The following is a 17,767-nucleotide window of genomic DNA, read 5'->3' on the forward strand; positions in this document are numbered from 1 at the left end:
GGGGGGTTGAGTGGATAGAAGAAGAGAAATATCCACAGGAACAACTTACTAGTCACTGACAGAGAAAGATAAAAATAATGTCCTCCTCAGACAGCTGCCATTCCTACTCAGCTAACCTGGCACACAGCTCTTACTATCATTATTATAGCATGCTTATGAGCATATATCCACAGCACACTCATTCCAGCTACATTTAAAACTAGCTAATTTCAAAGGGTGAAGAGTGAAAGATCCAAAGCACTAGGCCAAGAATCAAAATAAAATCTGCTCTTAAGTCATAAAATTATAATGGAAGGGGCCTTCATTTACTTCTTTTATTTTACGGATGGAGACACGGTGACTTAATGAGACTAAAAATCAAAGTCACAGATTTACCAGCAACGCTAGGACTTGAATTTGAGTTGCCCAACTCCACATTCAGAGCCACATACATTTCTGTTACTACACACCTGCACAGCTACCTTCAGCTCCAGAAGTGCTTATTGAACATCTTCTGCCACTTAGGGGATAGTGAATATTAACACTGAGCCAAGGAGCTTATGTACACAAATTATATTAAACACTAAAGCTCATCCTCCCCCCGCCCCTCGCCCCCCAGGTGTCAGCCAGCCTAGCCTCTGGCAGCTCGTCACACAAGGCCAGTCACAGCAATGCCCTGTGCGCAGACCGCTCTTCCCACCACTCAGCTCTCGGCTCAAACATCTCCCACTTCAAGAGGTCTTCCCTGACCTCTCTATCTAGAGAATCTGGCAGGGAAGCTACTTTATCTCATTATCTCATTTTTCCTTCATAATTTTGTTTATTTGTTTATTTAGAGCAGGAGTGAGCCAACCATGGCCCACAGGCCAGCCACCTATTTTTATAAATTAAATATTACTGGAACACAGCTACCCCCATTCATCTACCTACAGTCTACGGCTCCTTTCTCACTACAAAAGCAGAGCTGAACAACTGCAACGTAGACCATAGGGCTCACAAGGCCTAAAATATTGACTCTTTGGCTCTTTAAAGAAAAAAAAAAGTTTAATAATCCCTGTCCTAGAAGAATACAGGCTCTGAGAGAGCTGGAACCTTGTCTGTCTTGTTCACTGCTGTATCCCCAGTACTTAGAAGAGTGCATGTAACAGATGCTATTAATAAAAATGTGTCGAATGAAGAATAAAAAACATCTAACTCTAGAACAACCTACAGAGCTTACCTCCATTTTACAGATAAGGAAACAGAGGCTCAAAAACTTGAAATAACTTGCTGGAAGTCTCAGCATATATCAGTAAGGAAATATGAATGCTGACCTGTCTGGTTCCTAACACACCTACCTACTCCTAAGAATATTAACTTGACTCATTAAAGTGCTCACCACATATTGGGTACTGTACCAAACTTTCATGTATATATATTTATATATGATACCATTCAATCTGCATAAGGGTGTGTCTTCATGAGATTATGATGGTAAAACAGAAGCAGAGCAACATAAAATAATCTGCAAGTGACTATTAATAGACTTCAAAGTTTATCGTTCTAACCCCCACGCAACAGCACTAAGATAAAGCATCTGATGTGTGCTGAGAAGAATTCAAAAATGGCCAATTTCAAAATCATAAAATCCTCATATTAGCAGTAATTTGGAAAATGAACATCATAAAAGATGTTGTTTTGTTTTGTTTTTCATTTATGCAACAAATATTTATATGCCAAATGTTGCTTAAATCCCTGGGAATTTAGGATGAACAAGAAAAACAAGGTCCCTGCTCTTATACAGCTTACATTCTAGTAGAAGGAGACACACAAACACACACAATACCTAAGAGCTAAGCGATAAGTGGCATGTGAAGAATTAAAACAGGTTGATGTGATGATGGGTGCCTCAGAGACCGCTCTGGATTATGTGCACAGAGTTGAGACGCAAGGGAGAAGCAGAATGCCCAGAGTTGGTGGAACAAGAAATAATGGGGTAGGGGGTGGAGCAGGTGTAAGTCACCAATATCCCCGTCCATCCCAGTAGCAAGAGCGGAGCTAATTTCTGAAAGTAGTAAATCACTTTATATAAAAGACATACCAGAAGAAAACAGCTGAAATAATTCAAAGTGGCTGTGTCAGAGGAGCAGAACACAGAATGGGGTGAGGCGGCAGGAACAGCCGTGAGGAAGGAGGCAGGTGTTTTCGATAAGCCCTTTTTTTAAAACATGTATGCAAAATATCTAATAAAATTAAGGAAATTTACCTTTTTAAATCCTATTCAAAATTTCAAAAAATTCATAAAATTACTAAAAATAAGCCTAACAAGTAAGGTGGAAGAACTACAAAAATAAAACTGAAGGACATAGTGGGAGATCTTAATAAATGGTAAGATGCAGCATGTTCTTGCTACCATGTTCTTGAATGGGGAAACACACTATTCTTTTTTTTTAGAAAAAAAGGCTTTACTGAATTTGTTACAATATTGCTTCTATCTTATGTTTTGGCCTTTTGGCCACAAGGCATGTGGCATCCCAGCTCCCCAAACAGGGATCGAACCCATACCCCCAACATTGGAAGGTGAAGTCTTAACCACTGGACCGCCAGGGAAGTCCCTGGAAACACATTATTCTAAAAGAACATATTATTTTTGCCCAAATTGATGTATAAATTCAGTGTAATGCTAGCAGCATTTTTCATGGAATTGAAAAGATGTTTTAAAAATTCAAATAGAAGATGGGCTTCCCTGGTGGCGCAGCGGTTGAGAGTCCGCCTGCCAGTGCAGGGGACACGGGTTCGAGCCCTGGTCTGGGAGGATCCCACATGCCGCGGAGCAACTAGGCCCGTGAGCCACAACTGCTGAGCCTGCGCGTCTGGAGCCTGTGCTCCGCAGCGGGAGAGGCCGCGATGGTGAGAGGCCCGCGCACCGCGATGAAGAGTGGCCCTCGCTCGCCGCAACCAGAGAAAGCCCTCGCACAGAAACGAAGACCCAACACAGCCAAAAAAAAAAAAAAATTCAAATAGAAGAGTAAATATGCTATTGAAATAGCAAAGGTAATTTTTAAAAAGAAATAATGAGGAACTTGCCTCACCGGATAGCCACTCATTCATTCTACAAGGGCTCTTGCTCTGGCTGTGTGTGCACCAGGCACTTTTCTAGGTGCCAGAGAGCCAGCAGTGAATAAAACAGACGCCTGTCATTAAAGGAGCCTGGTTTTAGTGAACGGAGCAGGACAAACACACAGCGATCAACAGAACATGTAAGATGTCAGGAGGTTAACAAGAGCTTCAGAGAAAAATTAAGGAAGGGAAGAGGGGCAGAGAGTGAGACGGGGTGCTATCTTATATAAGGTGGTCAGGAAGGAACTCTGAAGGAAGTAAGGGAGTAAACCATGTAATCAAAGACTTTAGAAAGTAAACACAATTTAAGGTGTGATGTTGGATAATAACAAACAAAGCAATTAAACAGAAAAAAGGCTCAGAAATAAGCCTATGTACACATGATGATTTGTTATGTCGAAAACATGGCTTTTAAATCATGGGTAAAAGGACAGTCTATGTAATAAATATGATGGCTATCCACTTGTTTTTAAAAAATTATGTTGGGCTCTTCTTATGATCCACAAATACATTCCAGATGGATTAAAGACTTAAACATTTAAAAAAATCCTAAACTTTGTTTGGTTTTGGGGAAAAAATGTTCCTGACCTTGAGAAAGGGGAAGGCCTTCTTAAATAAAACATAAAAGCAATGAAAAGAAGTGAAATATATGACAGTAGCAAAATTTAAAACTTCTATTCACGAAACATACCATAAGCAAATTGAAATACATATGACAGAATAGAAGCAAATATTTGTGACATATATAACAGACAACGAGTTACTACCTAGAATATATAATGAATTTATACAAATCCATCAGAAAAAGACAACACAATAGGAAAATGAGGAAAGAGTGTGAATGGGTAACTTCAGAGAAGAAAAAACACAGATAGCCAATAAACATAGTAAGATGTTTAACCTCCCTAATTATCAAGGAAATAAAAATCATGTCTATTAATTTGAAAAAAATCTTTAAAATCAGTAATATCAAATATTATTATAACTGCTATAAAAATTGATATAGTTTGGCTAGCAATAGGGGCAGGATCTGTTAAAATTTAAAATCCAATTCCAAGACCTAATATCTGCCTAAACAAATAACAGCACATGTGTACCCCCAAGAGGCACATAAAAGATGCCTCCCCTCTATCTGCAGGTAAGCCAGCCCTTACTGCCTCAGTTCACTGCAAAAGGGAAGAACTAGGAACAAGGTTATGCCCATCAAGTGTGGTTATAGTTATATAAACTGTGTTACACCCAAACTGGATTTTCAGTACATATTGTTACTGCCAGAAAAATTAGTACTGTCACTTTTGGTGGTTGAGTAAGAGAAGAGAACAAGTTCAAAAAGTTATTTGAATTCCATTTTTTATCTCTATTGTAACCTAAACAAAATTATGACAGAACTGTCTTGGCAGAGAGCAGTATATTATACAGAAGAATTTCTCTACACAGCATCCCTTGGAAGCATGTCAATCAATAACGCATGATCAACCAATAATTTTGACAAATATTTTTAGATTTCCATGATACTACAGTCAATCTGGTATCATCTCTCACAAAGAGTCATGGAAACTAACTTCTAAAAAAGTGTGCTTATAGCTGAAAACCAAATCATTCTTAACCATCAAAAAATAAATGGTATTTGTAATGAGGTGGATGGAGTTAGAGTCTGTCATACAGAGTGAAGTAAGTCAGAAAGAGAAAAACAAATACAGTATGCTAACACATATATATGGAATCTAAGGGAAAAAAAAAAAAAAAAAAAGGCCATGAAGAACCTAGTGGCAAGACGGGAATAAAGGCACAGACCTACTAGAGAATGGACTTGAGGATATGGGGAGGGGGTGGGGTGAGATGTGACAGGGTAAGAGAGTGTCATGGACATATATACACTACCAAATGTAAAATAGATAGCTAGTGGGAAGCAGCCGCATAGCACAGGGAGATCAGCTCGGTGCTTTGTGACCACCTAGAGGGGTGGGATGGGGAGGGTGGGAGGGAGGGAGATGCAAGAGGGAAGAGAAATGGGAACATATTGTATATGTATAACAGATTCACTTTGTTATAAAGCAGATGCTAACACACTATTGTAAGGCAATTATACTTCAATAAAGATGTTTGAAAAAAATAAAAAATAAAAAAATAAATGTATGTGACTTTGCTTATACCTATTAGCTCCAATAATAGTCTTGGTTTAAGAAAACTTGAAAAAAAAATAGTTCAATTATTGACTCTGCCAATTACTCCTGAGTTTAAAAAACAAAAACAAAAACAAACAAACAAAAAAAAACACTGGGGGTGATAAAGTCAGCTGCTTCTCAGGTGGGTTTACCCAGACACACACTATCATCCCAGGGACTGGTGGTTTGCTGGTATCACGGCAGACTCTCTGCCTATTTTCCACTATTTATCTTACTTTCCCCCTTTGATAACCGAAAACGTTAGAAAAGCACAAGAAAAGAATATTTTTACCTCAGGCATTCTGATCAGCAATACTTACATTAATAGTTAAAGTGAGTGTATACCATTTTTTTGCTGTAACGTCAGCATGTCCTGAAGTATATATGATCCATCCAGCTGTAACACAAAGAGATTATCCCAGTTGATGTATTTTTAAAATCTAAATCACAGAATCCCGAAACTCAGTGGGGGTTCTTAGGTGCATTTGTATGTAGTAAAGTCAGCCTTGATAAAGATCGACATTTCCATACCTACAATTGACTTAAAACAAAACATCCTTCATTCAGGCATCCATCCAGCATGCAGAGAGGTCCTACTCTGAGCCATATGTGAGCTCACAAGAGAACGAGCAAAATAAACTTACAAACCAAGCATGGTGCAATGACGCATTAGCATGTATAGTTCAGGTCTGCATGTACACCTGGTTGGATTGAATATGGAGGATAAGGAGGAAGAGTCAAAACCTACCATAAGATTTCCAGCTAGTGTACCTGGCTACGTGGTAATAGCATTCGCTGAGAATTAGAGAGAAAATAATAAGCTAATTTTTGAATGTATTACATTTGAATGCCTGAGAGAAAGCCAGGATGAGCTGTCCAATGGGCAGTTTAAGACACAGAGCAGTGGGGACTGAAGTCAGAGATTTAAATCCCTAGTTCCAATTCTGCCACTACCTCATTTTGGGACCTTGGGTAAAGCAATTAACCTCTCTGGCACTCTCTTTTGGATTGGAAAATGCAAGGTACCTTCCAGATCAGTCATGCTATGATTATGCAATTCCTATTCTAATGTCCTCATTACCCACTCCCTCTTTAATTTTTATTTTATTAGTGGACCCCTTTTCACCTTAGGAAGAGGCAAAGGGGAACAAACTATAGGAGAGAAGATTTTTTATTAATGCAGGACAAAAGTCAAGAGACTATGAATCAAGAAGAGTCACCACCAATAAGGTCTAGTTTCAACAGAGCGGTGTGTACCCAAACCAAAGTGAAGTGGATGGAATTCAACTTGAACGGATTCTAAGCACCTATTCTGGATAAAATACTATTCTACATAAGACAAGGACTGTTAAGATGAATGAGAAAAGTCCAGCTGTTTTCAAGTTATTGACTAAATTAGGAAATAGGAATTCTCCATCTTAAGCAAATCAATCCTTCCTTTTGTATTTCCATAAGCACACCAGCAACATTCTTATAGTCCTGCTTTTATTTAGTGTTTCCTGAGTATTCTCTCCCTACTACTACCACCACACCCCAATCTCTGGTAATCCTACTCTGACAGCCTAGCTCAACTCTACAATACCCGAAAAGCTTTGCACAATTTTCTCTTTCACTGAGCTGCCTCTGTCTGTACTAATTAACACTATAATTTTGAATCGTTTGGCATTGGCTTACACATGTTGAATCTCTTCTCAGTTAGATGTTCGAACACGATGAGGTATAAAGCTCCTTCATTACTCCCATAAGTAACAAACAGATATAGCAACGTATCACATAGTAACCATGTGCTATAGAAGAAGCCACTTACCTAGATCACCTGTAACTCTGTAGATTCCATTTGCAAATATCCAGAAGAAAACTCCCCTGGCACTTCTAATCAAAATACCACCTTTATTCACTCTTCCAGCAATGAACACACCTCCCTTCTCAGGGGTCTCTATGTACACATCACACTTTACAGTCAAATTGGACCTGCAGAATCAAAGTGTTAGTGCTTTTAATTATGTCATTTCAAATGTAGCACAAATGGTTCATTTCACAGTCACATGCTTCCAAACTTCTAATCAAGGTATGTGATTTGCTAAGTCCACACTTATAAAGGGATAGGCTTCATTGATGATGGTTTTTTTAAGTTTTACATGACTGAAGTCAAGTCATTTCATTGTCTCTTTTAATGACTTACTCTTGGAAAATAATATTTACTGTTTTTAAGCTTCTTAAGAATATATTTCCTATCTTTCTTAATAAAATAATTTCTCATTCTAAGAATATAAGAAGAAGCCATTTTTTCTAGGAATACGTAAAAGATAAGTTTCCACATAATTCTGAACAAAAAGGTTTATGACATTTCCATCAGCAAAGAGAAGCAGTGGAGACTATGAGGAGCCTCTGGGAGAACAAAAGCTGCTTTGAGGCTAATTTTTACATTTAACCCTAACAAGACACAGCCAACTCTATGTTGACTCTACAGTAGGGCTTTTCAGGCTTGGGCAGTATTGCAGTCACCCTGGAGGGCTTATTCAGTTCAGTGTGGGGCCCCACCCCTCAGGGTCCGATTCAGTAGGTCTAGGGTGGGCCCCTCGATGTGCAAGTCTAACAAACTGCCAGGCGATGCTGATGCTTCTGGCCCAGGAATCTCACTCGGGGGACCGTTTTCCCCTACAGAGTACCTAGGTCTGTGCAGAGGCAGTAAAACCCCGGATTTGGTATCACTGACAGGAGATCAAAGGACGAGAAAGGTTCAGCCAACCAGGAACTACCAGAGCTTTAACAATGAGATCTCCTCTGGGCTTCCTTTTACAAATGCTACTGGATTCCTTCTGCAATGATACAACCACCCCAATCCAATACGACCTCTGAAAATAATTCCCCTCCCACTCAAATTCTATGTGCAAATGGAAAAGAATTAGAAAGCTTGCACACAGTCAAGTAATAAAGCAAGCAATTTATCTAAAATAAAACTAAGAATGCCAAGAAATATATTTTGGAAATGGGGAGAAATTGGATCCAGAATTATGTGACTTTTACATTTATCGGAGTTTCCTGTCAGTGAATTTTGCACAGTGAAATTTTACTTTGTAAAGGAAAACATAAAAAAGAAGCACCTACAGCAGGTGCACAACAATCAGGAAAATCTACATTTAATCATTTAATCAAAGCTGGGCTACTTTACGGGAAAATCAAATGTTAAGTAACTAAAGCCCAGTCTCTCTTGTATGTTCTCCCACAGCAGAGGGAGTTTTTCTCTCTGTAGATTATCACCAGCATGAAACCACCAAGGATCAGCCTTGTTCCTTACATCCCCTACCTCCCTGCTGGCTCATCAGAAGTCTGAAAGTGCTACAGATCCTGTCAGCACCAAAAACTTATTCTATTTAGAGTCAGAGTGAGAGAAGATCAAATGCTTTCCTTTTTCACATCACAGTCCAGAATAAGTGATTCTTGCATCACAACTTACAGGCAATTTTATAGATAATGAATAAAATAGAATAAAAGTTTGGTTTAGTCTTCCACAGCCATAATCTCTTGGAAGTGCTGAGAGAACAAAAACCAGCCAACATAATGAAGCAAATTTGATCAAAAGGATGCAGAATTCAGGTCTGTGCAGCGAAAGATAATTTTGTGATTGTCCTCAGATCCCAACCAAAGCTTACTAACAAGATGGAAGTCTTTAACAGCTTTGGTAAAGTCTACCATTTATAGTCAAATTACCGTGCTGATACTTAACTAAATCTAAATATGAGAGAAGGTCTGTCGTAAACATAGTTCTAAGAACTGATGGCACTGTGCTCACATAGAGCCGATTTACTAGAATAGCACTATGGATAAACTCCACTAACTTACTGACTTTCCCTTTCCTACTCTCAGGAAGAAGACAATGATGAAAACAAGGTTGTGAGGTATAGTCCAAGAGCATGGGCTACAGCACCAAACAGACCTGGCCTCTTGCCCTGGTTCTGGAATTTAAAAGTATGGGATCTTGAACAAATCTTACCCCGAAGCCTCTGTTTCCCAGTCTATAAGGTAAAGAGGATGCTACCTTTGCCAAAAGGTAGCTATGGGAAGCTCATACCAGTGTTTAGTGTTACCCAGTTTTCATTCCCTCCTTTCCCTGCAATAAATGGGCATCACAGCCAGAGAACAGAAATGAACATGGGATGTGTGTACATCTCTAAACAGATCTGGCTCCCTTGAATCCAGGATAGGATAATGGCAAATAACACAAAATAAATAGGGTGAGACTAAATTTTAAAAGATCTTGGAAGTCAGGCATAGAAGTGCAGATCTGGTTCGGTAGCAGGAAAGAGTCACTGCATATTCTTGAGCAGAGAAAGAACACGATGAAAGTACGGCTTAAGAAAGACGAAAACAGTCCTTTCTTGACATGCATAATTGCCATTTCCTGGTTCTTTTTCTTTCAGAATATGTCACTCTTTCCTTCTCTCCCCACTTTCCCCCATCCTCCTCTTCTCCACCTCCTTACGCACTGCAATAGTAAAGATTGAGTATTGCTATTTAAATACTGCAAAACCTTCAAAGTTATGAAGAGTTTTGTTTAATCTGTAGATGGTGCTCTACATCATCTCTCTACTACTACAATGAAAGAGTCTCTCAGTTTTTCTGGAGTCCCAGCCAGAAACAATAGATTTGGGGTTCAGAAAGAGCCCTATGTAGTGTTCATGAGCGTGGGGGATATGGGCTGTCACAGAAACTTAAAGGTTTTCTATGGTGGCTGGCTTCCAGACCGGTGATCAAAATAACAGGGCCCATCCCTTAGACATTTAAACGCAGCCACCTGTCTTACTGTAAGACCATTAGTAACAAATGAGGAATCACAAACCCCACTGACATGACCAGAATGTCCAGATAAAGTGTCTGGTACAGAGATGCTGGGATAAACAGTATTTCTGTTGTATAAAAAGATAAGCCATTGAAGTTATTCTAAATTAGGCAAGAATTCTTTACTCTACCCCCCAATAACTCTCCAAGGAGCTGTAAGTGTTCTAGAAACTCTGGATAGGAGTTTCTTAAGACTTACTATCTGAGCTTGGGACTAGAATTGGGATTTATAACAGGGAGTAAGGCAATACAGAAAGGATAGAGACTTTCTGCAGCATTCTACAGATAAACAATTTAAAGCTCTTTTCCAAATTATCTTCCCTTCCCTGTCCAATTTCCAAGCTACAGATATGGCTATTTGGTGACCTGACATTAATAGTTACTATCACTAAGCCTGAAATGCTTGTGTTTTATGTTTCACAGTAGCATTATACTAGTTGAAAGAAAAAATAGGAAAGAAACACCTAAAACAGTTATAATTAGTCAGTACATTGGAATTCCATAACTGACTTCTCAGTTTTGCTTTGGCCATTATATTTTGAGTGAAGAATAAATACATCTTCTCTCTTTATCAAATGCCTAAATAAAAGAGTGGAATTCTCTAGCCAACTAAAAGCTGATTTGCTTTTTACTGTTGCCATCTACTGTCACCTGGTAAACAGATTTTCCACAAAAGCTAAAACAATGTAATTCAAGTATGAATCCAGCAGGTGGCAACACCATTTCAACAAATCAACTCTCCGGCAAAAACAAAAACTTAAAAACAACATGCAAATCACAAAGTCTGCTTATAAATAAATTTTAAATTATAACTGGGTCCAAAAGTCCTCAATTTTTATATTAAAATCAATCTGATCCTGCAACAATTACTATTAAATTGGGGCAAATCTGAGGGAAGGACACTTAGGCAATAAAACAATTGGCTGGTTTATGGCCACCACGATATTCAACAATTATAACACACCTATTAGGTTCTTGGACAGGAGAACTGTTGAAAAGTCCTGGCTTCAGAATGTACCTGACAACCTTACAAGGTTATTTCAGCCAGATCTACATAAGGATGTCAATTTTACATACCATTTGTAATCTCCTATAATACTGATGGTGTTGAATGCATCAGCAGCCCAAGTAATGGGCCTTTGATTGAGAACCTGGCGCAGTGTGAAGCGATGCTCTCCAGGGTCTTCAATATTCATAAAGTATTCAAATACACCAGTCTGATCAGCAAAATTTGGAGCTTCACTAAAAAATGGGTAATCTGTTCAGAACACAATAAATTCTTTGTTTAGTATCAAATCTTACAGAATCTCTCCTCTCTGATATTTTCTGGTACATTTTGATATACTTTTGAAAAGTTTTAAATAAGTAAATGATACTTATAAACAGTCAAAGCTTAGGGTTTAGGTTACTAAAGAGCTATTGACTTTTATACCATCTTTATTAAATATCAATGGGATCAGTTTGACCTACAGACATCACATACTTAATCCATGCAACTGCTTAAGAGGAAAGATCATGAGTTCTGGAATAAGTAGACCTGGGTTAGGATTCTAGCTCAGTGGGTTCCCCAGGCAAGTTGCTTAACGGCCCTGACAAGTTTTCAGCTTCTCAAAGGTACGAAAGCAGTTTGCATTCAGTAGAAACTGTACCTCAACTTCTGAACTTTGATCAGGATGCCCTCCTGTGACGCCGGGGAGTGGCAGCGAGCTGCCGTGAGCCACACCCCCGTCAGCCATGCAATCACGAGGGTGAACAACAGATACACTCAGAACCATTCTATACCCAGACAGACACTTTGCTTTTCACTTTCAGTACAGTCTTCAATAAACAACATGACATATGCCACACCTTATCAGGCTTCGTGTTAGATGATTTTGCCCAACTGTAGGCTCACGTAAGTGTTCTGAGCACAGGTAAGGTAGGCTAGACCGAGTTCTGAGGTTTGGCATTTTTGACTTATGATATTTTCAACTTACGATGGGTTTACCAGGACCTAACCCCACCGTAAGTTGAGGACGGCCTGTATAACTTTCATTCCAACGATAACCTCTACATTTTTTCTGGCACTGAAAATTACAGGACCCTCAAGTTGCGATTTATCTTGAAGTAACACAAAAATTAGTTCCCATTTACCACGCAGAGATTTAGAGCTAAATTAATGTAGTTCTCACAAACACTCCATCAGGCACCGGTTTGACAGGGAGAAATCTGCCCACGACTGCTGAAAGTGGAAACCAAGTTAAGTTTTAGCACAAAAACGTACCGACATTGAAGTCATCCTTATAGACGCGGGGAAAGGGCTGGGACCTCGGAGGCAGCGGGTCACTGCCTTTGCTGCCGGTGCTGAGCGTGGTAAGCGTGAGCAGCCCGTCCTCCTGCAGGTCCAGCGTGAAGCGGCCGCCGCTGTCTAGGAGCTGAGAAAGAAGCGATGCTGCGTTCAAGCCAAGGGCTTTGGCTCATCTCATTCGGGTCAAACAGCTTTTTAAAAAATAAGCTTAAGACAGGCTGAACTCATTTCTTTTAGAATTTCCTAACTACTTGTGAAGGACACACTCAATATCAAGGCCTTTGGAATCTTTTTTCTTAAGTTATTTATAAGACTTTATACAATTAAACATTCTAGAAAGGATATTAGAAGAATTTCTTTTCACAGAAGGAAGAAGGACTAGATGATCCCCAAATCCATTTCCATTACTCTGTCTTTTCCATTAGACTGTACTATCCTTAAAGCCTGTGTATAATTCAATACATGTAACTAAGAGATGTGCTTATTTATTTTTTAGGACTTTGCTAAGGTAGAAAAATCCATAAAATCTTATTGTTGACTCAGCTGTTAAACACAGAAAACGTTTACTATATAAAAAAGTCCTACTCATTACATGTTCAATATGTATTTCAATTAACAAATTACATTTATGTCACATTTATGACCTTGGCATATAAAGCCATAATCTCTTCATCTATAAAATGAGGGGAAGAAAACATACTTCATAGGGCTATTGTGAGGATTAAATGAGAAAATGTTTATAAAGTTCTAAGCTCAGTGAGTGACCTACGAGAAACCTTCCCTACATCATAGGTGTCCTATGGTAAAAGCAGGCCTCTGAAGACACTGAAGTCCTTTGCATAACTGACACAGGCACTAAACATTATGTCCACTTTATGAAATCTGAGTAGCTCTTTTTTTCTACTTTATATTAGAGGTTTATATCATACCTTTGCTTTAATAAATTGTTGGTCAGATCTATGAAATATCTAATACCATATTCTGGCTTAGGAAGAACTCCAAATGATATTATTTTTCCTATGGGGAAAATCAGTTTTATTATGCTATTTCTAGCAATGTGTTGTGCAAAAATTAGAGACTATTCCTTTTTTCAAATTTAATATACAATGGGCATTCAATTATTGATACTGACTAGTTGAGTCACAGAACTTTAATAATTACCATAAAAAGTAGCAGATTTGTGTCAGTTAGGTGAAGTGATGTGCTTGCATGGGCCAATTCATTCTTTGAAACATTTACTCATGAGAAACCACCATTTGCTAAGCTCTACACTAGGCACCGGGAAAAACAGGTATATAAGGCTGGGACCCAATCCTCGAGGCATCCAGTGTAGTGGGGAAAGTGTTTACTAGGTAAGTACATATCCCTAGGTGGCTATGACCTAAGACTGGTGGGGAAGGCTTCAGAGGAAGCAACACTTGGGCTGAGTCTTGAAGGATGACAAAGATACGAACAGAAGGCATTCTAGGACGAAGAAAAAGCATGTGCAAAGTCACAGAAGTAATTAATTTGGCATGCCATGCTCTGAAAAATGCAAGATGTTTAGTCTGTGAGGAAAGGTCAGTTTAGTAGGACATGCATCTAGAAAGGAAAGCAGTCTTTTACCTAGTGAGGTGATAACGTGGGTCACATGCCACACTAAGGAATGTGAATTTATAGGAAAAATCACTAAGGCATTTGAGCAGGGACTGACAAAAATCAGATCTGCATTTAGACGCATCATTCTGGTAGCAGTGTGATGGGTGGCGGGGAGACTGAAAAAACAAGAGATGGTTTCCGAAATCCGAGAGAGACGTAGTGAGGAACTGAAACAAGCAGTAGCCGTGGGAATGGAAAATAAGGAATGGGTAGGAGAAATATGTGGGTGATATTGTCTATACTTGATCACTGATGGTATACAAAGGGTGAGTGGGAATGACAGTCTCAAACGAGACTCAAATTTCTGACTTGAGACCAAGTGATGGTTGGTACCATTCACCAAGACAAACTAAATACCAAGAACAAACACATCTACTAAACCATACTGCCTTGAAGAGGGCTTCTATTTTAAAAAATGGGGGGCAAACTTTACCTCTATTATGCTTCAGCCATAAAATCAGTTATGAAATTAAAAATTCATTAATCAAATTTCTGTTCCCTTTACTGTTGCAATGCTCACACTATAGGAATTTATTTAAAACTACCCATAGAGAATCCAGTTGTTTGAAAAGAAATCTCTCCGATGGTTTTCCAAGTTTGGTATACCACACCTGCAGCTCTGGTATTTTACTCTAAGGAGAAAACACAAAGAAAGCATAGTTGAGTGATTCATCATCTCCTCTTTGAGAATTTCTAAAATTTGTACCAGCAAGAATGAACCAATGACAACGTGCATTCTATTTCTATTTACCGAAAGATCCACCTCAAATCTTAAATAGTAAACATTTTGCAAGTAGGAAGACATTATTCAAGCAAATACTTTATTTCCTAAAAACACTGCAGATTTTTGGCAAATGTTCAAAAAGATTTTAGTGTCTTTGCTTCAAAAATACTCATTATTATACCTATGTAAAAAGCTTTTTAAGAATTTTCTGGCATTAAAAAACAATTCTTACACGATTAGCAGAAAGAGCACTGTATTTCTGTATTCAAATCTAACAATAGGTAGAAATAACAAGAATCTTGACTCTTTTTTTTGTACAGAGTACTGTAAAGATCAATGTTTGAAAGTTCCCTCAACTACACAAATGATGCTCTACCAAAAAGGACAACTTTCTTGCAAGTGACCTTTGTTAGGATTCTTCAAAACCACAAAGAGCATTACCTCCTAGTGGCTTCTGTATGTTTGACTAAAACTAGTCAGCAGACATAAGACACCAAGGCATTTACCCACTCATATGCAAATTCTTAATCACCTGTAATGTAAGACTTCACTTAAGAACTGCTAGCCCGTGATAAAATATATAAATTCTCAAATCAAAATAAAAGTTCCACTTATTTACTTACAAAAGAACCCTTAAGAATGAAGGTAGCAAATTGTTGTGAAACATTGAAATAGGGAAGAAGTGGCCGTATACACATGGAATGCTTATGACTCTGAGTAGAAAAAAAAAAGAATCATGTAAGTTATCCGAATGATATACAAGCCATTTTGGGGGGAAAAAAACAAACAAACATTTAATGCCTATAGATTAGCAGAAATGACACATAATAGGTGACAAATAACAGTTTATTTCAAACTTTTAAAGACTTTTTTCTTAAAAACCTTTATTGAATGCCTATTGTGTATGCCAAGTCAAAGTAAAACTCAACGGCATTTTGACTGAATCAAACTTTGAATTCCAGTCATTTGATGGCACACAGATTAATTTTTATGTTCTGCTTTCCAAAAAAGAAGTACTGTACTTCCAAAAAAGAAGTAAATCTTGGGACATTTTCACTAAAAAGGCATCTCACCTATATATAACCTTCAAATACACAACTGAGGTCAGCTAAATACATATAACAAATCTCACTGCCAGCATCATTTTTTTCAAAATAATCACTACAATGGGCTGGGATCAAAAGAAGTCTGAGACATCATCCCTACTTTAGGGGATTCAACAATCACAGAGGACTTACAATATAAGGTTCTGGGACAGGCTTTGTGGGAAAATTTTAAATTACAATTATAGTTAGAGATTTCAATACCTTTCCTCAATAACTGATATACCACTAGACAGAAGATCAACAAAGACACAGGTGATTTGAACAACACTACCAAGTAACTTGCCTGGACTGACATCTATAGATCACTTCATCCAGCAATTGCAGAATGCATATTCCTTTCAAGTGCACAGGGAACATTTACCGAAGTACACCATAATCTTAGCCATAAAAGAAGTCTCCATAAATTCAAAAAGATTCAAGTCACAGAAAGTCTGTTCTCTGACCACAGTAAAACTAAATCAGAAATGAGTAACAAAAATCTCTGGAAAAATTCCAAAATATTTAAAAACTAAATAACAAATTTCTAAATAATTCATGTCTCAAAGAAAAAAATTAAAATAAAAGGTGAAATTGGAAAGAATTTTGAGCTGTATGAAAAGCAAAACACAACACATCAGGATTTGTGGGATGCCACTAAAAGAGTAGTTAGAAAAAAATGTATAGCACTGAACACCTAGATTAGAAATGAAGAAAGGATTTGAGACTTTAGCTTAAGATACTAGGAAAAGAAGAGCAAATTAAAACCAAAGTAAGCATGGGGTATGTATGGGATTAAGAGATATGAACTACTATGTATAAAATAGATAAGCAGCAAGGATATACTGTACAGCACAGGAAAACATAGACATTATTTTTTAATAATTTTAAAGGGAGAATAATCTATAAAAATACTGAATCACTACGCTGTGCATCTGAAGCTAATATAATATTGTAAGTTGACTACATTTTAATAAAAAAGTTTAATTAAATTTTAAAAAAAACAAAGTAAGCAGAGGAAAGAAAATAATAGAGATGAAAGGATAAATCAAACAAAAACCGGAAAAACAAGAGAGAATAATTGAGAAACCAAAAGCTGACTCTTTGAGAAGATTAATAGAATTGAATAAACTTCTAGCCAGACTAATTAGGAAATCAGGATAAAAAGAAAACACAAATTGCAATTATGAACATTAAGAAAGGTGACATCAATACAGAGTATATAGATATTAAAAGAATAGTGGGGAATAATATCAATAACTTTGTGCCCAGAAATTTAACAACTTAAACAGACAAATTTCTTTGAAGACACAAAAACCCAGTGCTCACTGAAGAAGACATGGACAAACTGAATAGCCCAATATCTGTAAAGGAAGTTGCAACTGTAGTTAAAAAGTTTCCCACAGAGAAAATTGTGGTCCCAGATGGCTTTACTGGGAAATTCAAGTCGACCTGGGAGCTTTGCTCAAACAGGAAGTAAGAGCTAAGGCAGAGTTGTAAACTGCCTGCCTGAGTATTGAGGTATGCCCCAACTATGCACACAGAGCCCATCAGCAAAGGCTGGAGCACTTGCTAGTTCCAAACATAAGGAAATCTGTACAATCATGATCTGACCACTAAGATAATTGAGCAGAGGCTTCAGTGGCCACAAATGATAAAGCTTACAAACTACAGAATTTGTTCAGGAAAGTCACAAAACAAATAAACAGCAACAACCATGACAAAGAGCAACAACCACAAATGCTAGATAGGAGGAAGAATCTGATCTCCAGAGTCTCCATGTTATTTTATGTAATGTGTCTAATTTTCAACAAATCATTATGAGATTTGCAGAGAACCAGGAAAGAATGGCCCATACACAGGCATAAGAGCAGTTGACAGAAACTATGTCTGAGAAACCCCAGTCATTGCTTATGAGATATTAGATTTCCTAGACAAAGACATTAAATCAGGT

At 37.9% G+C, this 17,767-nt stretch overlaps 1 protein-coding gene across 4 annotated transcripts in view; it reads right to left on the bottom strand.

Annotated features, from left to right (window-relative positions):
* Positions 1-17,767, bottom strand: part of GALC (galactosylceramidase) — a 97,733-nt gene that overhangs the window by 34,317 nt on the left and 45,649 nt on the right. For all 4 annotated transcript variants that reach the window (XM_057543202.1, XM_057543201.1, XM_057543204.1 and 1 more), the window contains 6 exons: positions 15,355-15,444; positions 14,553-14,639; positions 12,346-12,496; positions 11,160-11,340; positions 7,051-7,214; positions 5,564-5,640 (listed from right to left, as the gene is read on the bottom strand). In XM_057543202.1, the coding sequence (XP_057399185.1) occupies positions 5,564-5,640; positions 7,051-7,214; positions 11,160-11,340; positions 12,346-12,496; positions 14,553-14,639; positions 15,355-15,444 (750 nt within the window). The remainder of the gene's footprint in view (positions 1-5,563; positions 5,641-7,050; positions 7,215-11,159; positions 11,341-12,345; positions 12,497-14,552; positions 14,640-15,354; positions 15,445-17,767) is intronic.

This window comes from Balaenoptera acutorostrata, chromosome 3 (assembly GCF_949987535.1).
Source record: "Balaenoptera acutorostrata chromosome 3, mBalAcu1.1, whole genome shotgun sequence".
In the NCBI taxonomy this organism is placed as follows: Eukaryota; Metazoa; Chordata; class Mammalia; order Artiodactyla; family Balaenopteridae; genus Balaenoptera; species Balaenoptera acutorostrata.